Source organism: Leucopleurus acutus (genome assembly GCF_964270905.1).
Source record: "Leucopleurus acutus genome assembly, chromosome: 16".
NCBI classification, from domain to species: Eukaryota; Metazoa; Chordata; class Mammalia; order Artiodactyla; family Delphinidae; genus Leucopleurus; species Leucopleurus acutus.
In genome coordinates, this window is record NC_139158.1 from 73114076 (window position 1) to 73121866 (window position 7791).

The window sequence follows — 7791 nt, forward strand, 5'->3', positions numbered from 1 at the left end:
CTGAGTTCCTGTCTCCCTTCTCAGCGCCACCCGGATGGCTTCCCAGAATCGCGACCCAGCTGCCGCCAGCGTTGCTGCCGCCCGTAAAGGAGCCGAGCCCAGCGGGGGCGCCGCCCGGGGCCCCGTGGGCAAGAGGTGAGTGGTGTGGAGGTAACAATCGCCAGGCCTGGCACAGCCTGGGCCTTTGGGGCCGAGAGCGAAGACTTCCGGGACCCCCACCTCCTCCTGGAACGGGTGAGATATGGGAGGTAGAGGGACACGCCAGGAGCTCGACTGATCTTAGAGACCCTCCCGAAGGAGGACGGAAGGGGTATGGCCGCTGCCAGGATCCTCCGTCGGTGAACCAAGATGAGGATGCTCCGGGCACCTTCGGTGTCTTGGCTGGAGGACGGCGGGGGAGGGGGAAGGAAGGAGGGGAGAAATTGAGATCCGGCACGAGAGAGACGCCAGAGAAGCAGACGAGGTTAAGAATAAGCCAGAGCCATCCTGTGGGAGCCTGGAATTAGGGAGAGTGAGGAGGACTCACTACGACCCTCTTGTGGAACTGGGGGTGACTGTGCCCCCAGCTGAGTCCGACTTCAGGGTAGAGGGAGCCTCCGTGACAGCTGCTTCAGAGATTGGGGTGGGAGGAGATGCACCACCTGGAGCCCTGACCCATCCAGACTCCCAGGTGACCCCGAGTGCTCTTTTTGCAGGCTACAGCAGGAGCTGATGACGCTCATGGTGAGTGACTGATGCCCAGAGCCCCAACCAGTTGGTCCTCCCTCCCACCTCCCAGTCACTTATCAGTAGCCTCCTCTCCTACATCAGGCTCTGTGATAGACATGGGGGTAAAAAGATGAGTCCAGCTTGTTCTCTTCTGGGAAGAAGGTAATCCACCTCACCTACACACCTTTTCTCCAGAGAGTCTCTACTCCCAGTCCCGTCCTCCCACAATAAAGTTATCCCTGAAATACGGCTCTCATACGAGACCCTCCCCCTGCCCTACTTCCCTGCCCTAAGGTTTATCCACACCCAACTCTCCATCCCTCTTAATATTTCCAATCCTGTCGTACCTCAGAATGCTTCTTTCCTGGACGATCTCTTCTACGTTAACCCTGGATATTCAAGTCAAATCCTTCAATAACCATATTGTTTATGTTCCCAGTCCGTGAGTAGTCTCTGGGCTTCGTATGTAACCAGCACTCAGTAGCATGTTGAGTTGAATTCCCAGCAGCCAGCACTGTGGTTACAGAGCTGCCTTCTGCTTCCCTGCACAACCCCTCCCTTCTTAGCCTGGCGATGAACCTCCATCATCCCAGTACTCCCCGAAGAGGCATGCTGAGCCCCGAGGATATAGCCATTTCCTCAGGAAAGCCTATCTATTTGGCCTGGTTGCTTTATTTTGCATCAAAATGTGATGAGGTTAAGGAGAAAGGGTTCACCCACTGGCCCCCCAGGAGCGTACGCTTCAGCCCAGCACGTGTTGTGTTTCCTCCCCAGATGTCCGGTGATAAAGGAATTTCTGCCTTCCCTGAATCAGACAACCTTTTTAAATGGGTGGGGACCATCCATGGAGCAGCTGGCACAGTAAGTATAGGGTTGGGGTAGGTGAGTGTGACTTAGCTGAGTCTGGGGAGAGGTGGGACGTGAAATCCAAGTGCCGGGTCTGCTTCAAGTCTTTTGGCTGATGGGGCACTCCCCTGTGCCTGCTCTCGTGCCCTGAGCCTGTGGCCCTGATCTCCCTCTCTCTAGTAAGAGGCTGTGTTTAAGGCAGGGCTCTCCATCTTAGATGCTGACAGGGGGCCAGACAGCAAGGACAAGAATGGACAATTGAGGACTTAGGCCAGTGGGCCTTAGACCAAAGGATCACTGATGACCCCAGTGACCAGATATGGGAGAAAGTACCAGACCAGTTTAATGCTTTCTCTTCTGTCAAGTCCCAGACAAACTCGGGGGTCCTGGCAAGTCCCTTATGTGGGGCTTGGGGTGGGAACTGAGGCTCAGGGTGGAAGGGTTACTCCCCGAATCTCTTTCTCCAGGTATATGAAGACCTGAGGTATAAACTGTCCCTGGAGTTCCCCAGCGGCTACCCTTACAATGCACCCACGGTGAAGTTCCTCACGCCCTGCTACCACCCCAACGTGGACACCCAGGGTAACATCTGCCTGGACATCCTGAAAGACAAGTGGTCCGCCCTGTACGACGTCAGGACCATCCTGCTCTCCATCCAGAGCCTGCTCGGAGGTGATTGCCGAGACCGGCCCCTCCCCTGCAACCTGGGAACCTGTCAGAACTCCCCCGGGTGGCCTCTTCTACCCGCACCTGACCGTCCTCTTTCTCTCCGCCTGCAGAACCCAACATCGATAGCCCTTTGAACACACATGCCGCCGAGCTCTGGAAAAACCCCACAGGTGAGTCCTTTGTCCTTCTCAGGGCACCAGGCCATCCCTCCCCAACCTTCAAAGCCTCCCTCAAACAACAAAAGGATTCCAGTGACTTGGGAATATGTCGTTGGGGGGGCAGGTAACCCAGTTCCACCTCTGCCTTGGTGTTTCTGGTTTGCCTGTTTGCTATAAAATCAGGAAGAACCAACCCTTTCCACATTAATGTAGGTTGGGGAGGCTTTTTAAGTAGAAGCCAAAGCTTTGTGCAGATGACTTGCTTGCTAAGGGCCCCAGTCCCCTCCCCAGCCTCCCTGGAAACAGAGCCCGTCCAGGAGTCCTGGCTGGGTGGGCAGCAGAGGGTCAATCTGTTGTGCTGGGAAGCCCCTCCCCAAACTCCTCCCACATTTATATCCTTGCTGCCCTCTTATCCACCTTAACCCCTGTCCTCATCACTCACTGAGACCTGCCTGTTCTCTTCCAGCCTTTAAGAAGTACCTGCAAGAAACGTACTCAAAGCACGTCTCCAGCCAAGATCCCTGACCCAGGATGTGCAGCTCTCCTTCTGTTGTCTTTTTATTTTTTTTCCCTTAGATGGTCTGTCCTTTCCTCGATTTCTGTACAGGACCCTGTATCTTATCTGTGGTGTCATTTTTGTTTTGTTTCTGTTTTTTAAATTAAGTGTCTGGTTAAGCCCTTGTGATGAGTATATTAAATAAATACATTTTGGGGTTTTTTAACAAGTAGCTGTCTTGTAGTTCCCCTAGGGTTGGAAGTGCGCAGGATCAGCAGAGGTCAGGTGTAGGATCTGGGTTCCTGCCCTGCCCCTCCACCCAGGGAGTAGGAGAAGCGGATGGGCTGTAGGGCTGTGCAGTGGGGTGACAGGATTTGCTCCGTTGCACCCTTAGTTATTTTATGGCTCTGCATCTGTTTCCTCATCTATAGAATGGGTGTCACAAAATGCCGATTTCTGGGCGTTCCCTGGCGATCTAGTGGGTAGGATTCAGCGCTTTCACTTCCATGGCCCACGTTCAATCCCTGGTCGGGGAACTGAGATCCCATAAGCCATGCAGTGCAGCCAAAAATATAGATAGATGAAAATTAATTTAAAAAATAAAAAATAACAAAATGCCAATTTCTATGGTGTGGTGACATGCACCAAGAACGTTAGCAGATATAGGAGTTGCCCCAGGTGTGTTGCAGATGAGGCTGAACCAGACATTAGGCTGAAATAGCTAGAGCTGTAGAGAGTGTGTGTGTGTGTGCGTGTGTGTTGGAGGGGGTGGGAGGTGGGGATCAGCCACCTACTTTCTGACTGTAGATGTTTTAACCCTGAAAAAGGAGCAAGAGGACATTCAGGTGACCCTACAGCAGGCCCAGGGACTGCGGAGACAGCCAGGGGAAGCCTTCTGGACTGAGGTCACAACTCACCCCTTGCCCCAGGTCCCCCATAGATGGCTCCATGCTCCACAGGGACACGTTCACCTCCTGCTTCATCTCCACCAGCAGTTCCTCTGTCTGCTGCACCGCTGACCCAGCCAGCCCCGGCCCCTTGGGCCATCTTTCCACTGGCCTGCCACAGGCCTTTGGGCCCCTGGGAGGAAACCCCTGTGCCGACCAGCTGGGTCCAGGTAGGCTGAGGTGTTGGGCCCAGCCCAGGTCCTGCAGGAAGATCTAGGTGACACATCCAGGTGTGCTCCAACAAGGCCTGAGTGTCGGCTACTCGCCCAACCTGGTCAGCTCTGCCTGCAGCTGGTTGTGCAGGCCTGGGGGGAGGGGGAGAAGACAGCAAGGAGGTCATCAGGAAGGTTCTCACCCACACTTTCCTCCTACTCCAGCTAGCCTGGACCCCTGTGCCCCCAGCCAGCAGCCACATGTGGGATTGGATTGGAGTTGTCAGGTCTGGGACTAGAACTTGGATGTCCTCTAATCAGTGCCTTCATCTCTGGCTGTGCTGTTGGCTCCCTCCTTGGGGCTTGGACCAGTGTTGCTCAATCTACTGTGCATGTAAATCTGCCGGTGGGGGGACTTCCCTGGTGGCGCAGTGGTTAAGAAGCCGCCTACCAATGCAGGGGACACGGGTTGGATCCCTGGTCCAGGAAGATCCCACATGTCGCGGAGCAACTAAGCCCGTGTGCCATAACTACTGAGCCTGCGCTCTAGAGCCTGAGAGCCACAACTACTGAAGCCTGTGCGCCTAGAGCCCGTGCTCCGCATCAGGAGAAGCCACTGCAATGAGAAGCCCGCGCACCGCAACAGAGAGTAGCCCCCGCTCGCTGCAACTAGAGAAAGCCCGCGTGCAGCAAGGAAGACCCAAGGCAGCCAAACATAAATTAAAATAAATCTGCCTGGGATCTTATTCAAATACAAATTTTGATTCAGTTGGTCTGGGTGGGGCCTGAGGCTCTGCATTTCTAATCAGCTCCCAGGTGGTGTCATTGCTGGGCTCTAGTTAAAGGTACAGAGCAGCGTTCTTGAGGTGTGGTCCTTCCACTTTTCACCTGGAACTGGTTAGAAATGTAAATTCCTGGCCCCAATAAGCTCTTCAGGTGATTCTGATGCTCTCTCAAATTGAAAATCACGAGGCTGGGACTTCCCTGGCAGTCCAGTGGTTATGACTCCTCACTTCCACTGCAAGGGGTGAGTGTTCGATTCCTGGTCGGGGAACTAAGATCCCCCATGCTGTGCCACAAGGCCAAAAAAAAAAAAAAGAAGACAAACACCAGGCTGGAGGATGTCTGAGATGAGCAGAGCTCAGAACTTGACACTTGCTTCTTAATAAATGCTGGCCAAAGTGGATGTATCTTTGCCTTCCTTAGGAAGCCTCTCTATGTGGTTTCCTGGACCATGGTGTCTGACTCCCCCAGATGGTCACATGACCTACCTGTGTCGGTCACAGAGACCCAACTCTACACTCGTTCGGAACCAATCAGGGTGTTTCCTGGAATTAATCTCTGCAAGAAAGTAAAATGATTTTACTACTAGGATTGCTAAAAGAGGAGGGAGTCAGTCTGGGCTGCTGGCGGAGACGGCTGCAGATGAAAGAAGGCCAAGCAGAGACAAATAGCTGAGAGATGACATTGAAACTCTGGCCTCCAGTTGTGTGTTGGCATCCCGGTGTCATGAACCAACAAATCCCTTTTTGGTGTAAGTCAGTTTGACTTAGGTTTCTAACACTAGTGCAGTCAGTATTAGAAGGTGTGATGATCATTATTCCCATTCATTCAGTACAGTGGTTGAGTGCCCACAAGGTGAAGGCCCTATGTTGGGGGCTGGGGATGAGGCAGGAAGAGGACACAGTCCTGTCCTCAGGGAGGGTGAAGTTTAGGGAGTAAGTAGGCATGTCAGTGGTGTAGAATAAGTGGTGGTTAAGGTAGAAGAACTGTGTTAGAATTCCTGATCCACCCCTATGTTACTCGTATACACTTGGGCACTTATATTTAACCTCTCTGTAAAATGGAAATATTAGTAGCTACCTCATAGGATAGATGAAGAACTGTAGAACAGTGCCTGGCACATAGTAAGCACTCAATAAAAGCTGGGTGTGGGAATTCCCTGGCAATCTAGTGGTTAGGATTCTTGGCTTTCACTGCCCATGGCCCGGGTTCAATTCCTGGTCGGGGAACTGAGATCCCGCCAGCTGCGCGGCACGGGGTTGGGTGGGGTGGGAGCTGGGTGCTAGGCTCACATGTTGCTATGAAAGCTCAGAGGTGGGGCACCTAATGAAGATGAGGAGGGTCAAGGAGGGCTCTCTCTGGAGAAGGAGATTGGGCTGCGAGGGAGGTAACCAGCAGTTAATGAAGTCTTGAGCAGGGCAGTGACGTGGTCAGATTTGGTTTTGAAAAGATCCTGCTGGATGCCATCTGTCTAGAGAGTGAATGGCAATGATAATGGCCTGAGTTATGATGCTGAGTGGGCTTGGAGAGGAGGGATGTAGAGGTAAGGAGACAAAGTAGCAGGGCATAGTAAGTAAATTAGAGGTGGAAAATGAGCTTCAGAATTTGTGACTTGGGTCTCAACCCTGAGGTGGGCAACACAGGAGAACGAGATGGAGGAGGGAGATTTACTAGTTTAAGGCAGGGCCAGTTTGAAACACTCAGGACGCCCTGGTAGAATTGTCAACAGGTAGGTGGTCTTGCTCCTGTTTCCACCACACAGCCGTATCATCTAGGTTGTTACCTACTTGTCTGGGTAATTCACCCCACTCTGCCTGAGTTTCCTCAACCGTAAAATGGAAATAAGGGCATCTGCCCCTGGAGCTGTGTGGATAAATGAGACAACACCTGCACAGCACACAGTCGGCATCCATAGGGGTGATTACTAAATGCCAGCACTGCTCCTAGCTGGAAATAATCCAGGAAACATGAACGAGCCAGAAAGGGGAGAAGAGAACAGGGAGTTGGAGAGGGAGGGCTGCAACAATGAATAAGAGTTCAATGTTTCAAGATGATAATGATATTACTAATAGCATTTATTATATGCTGACTCCGTGCCAGGCTCTGTTCTAAGCACTTTGCACACATTAATTTATTCTCACAACCCTGTGAGGTAAATACTATCACTGTCCCCGTTTTACAGATTAGGAAAGGAAGCAGAGGGTGGTTTGTCACCAGCAGTGAGGATTCAAACTGAGCGTGAGGAAAGCCAAACTACCACTGCCCTTAATTAGCTTTGACCCAACGCCGGCTGTAATTGAGTTGTTTACAAAAGAGGTGTGGGCGCCAGAGTGCAGCCAGTCAGGGCAGGGATCAAGGGAGGACAAGATGGTATCTGAGCTGCGTCTTGGTATCTTGGAGATGGCATTTGAGCTGTGTTGAAGGATTTGCCAAGACTTTAAGAGGAAGAAGGGCATTCCAAGGAGAGAGAACAGCATGTGCAAAGGTTGGAGGGCTTAAAAGTGCACCCCACTTCCACAGCAAGAAGGATAGATTGCCCAGTGAGACTGGAACCTCTCGAGGAGGGAAGGGGTAACAGTGGGAAGGAGGGGAAAGAATTAGGATTTGATTCTAGAAGCAATGGGGACCCTGGAAGCGCCAGGAGCCACTCAGCCCCTCGGCCAAGTTGCCACGCCTAGCGCCAGCTGCAGATAGACCGTCGCTAAACTTCCGAGGGCATCGAGCGCCACCTCGGGCTCCCGCGACCCGGCGGCCTTCCGCGTCCCGCTGCGTTCGGACCCGAGGACGCTCGGGTGGCTCCAACTGGGGTGGCGCCCTGGACAGAGGCCCAACCAGGCGGCTCCCGACACCCGATCCATCCCGGTCCTCCCCTCACTCAGGCCACGCGCTTTGCAATGTTTCCTTTTATTCCTTCTAGACACATTCCCAGAAGGGGCCGCGCCTCCCTCCCGGGGCCGGGAGTGGGACCGGGCGGCGATGACGTCCCCACGCCCTAAGGACGCGCAGTCTCCGCGGAGGGGAGGGCCGACTTC

General features: G+C 53.2%; 1 protein-coding gene across 3 annotated transcripts; it reads left to right on the forward strand.

Moving 5' to 3' along the window:
* UBE2C (ubiquitin conjugating enzyme E2 C) lies at positions 1-2950 on the forward strand (the record flags this gene model as incomplete). 3 transcript variants are annotated; one of them, XM_082857164.1, is made up of 6 exons in its annotated part: positions 1-135; positions 696-723; positions 1483-1569; positions 2022-2226; positions 2334-2393; positions 2848-2950. In XM_082857164.1, the coding sequence occupies 6 exons, from the start codon at positions 35-37 to the stop codon at positions 2904-2906; spliced, it is 540 nt and encodes a 179-aa protein (XP_082713290.1). In that variant the 3' UTR covers positions 2907-2950. The 3 variants fall into 3 exon arrangements, with proteins under 3 accessions (XP_082713290.1, XP_082713288.1, XP_082713289.1); XM_082857162.1 differs by having other exon boundaries at positions 35-135; positions 1995-2226; XM_082857163.1 differs by lacking the exon at positions 1483-1569 and having other exon boundaries at positions 35-135.
* Between the last annotated feature and the right edge of the window lie 4841 nt (positions 2951-7791).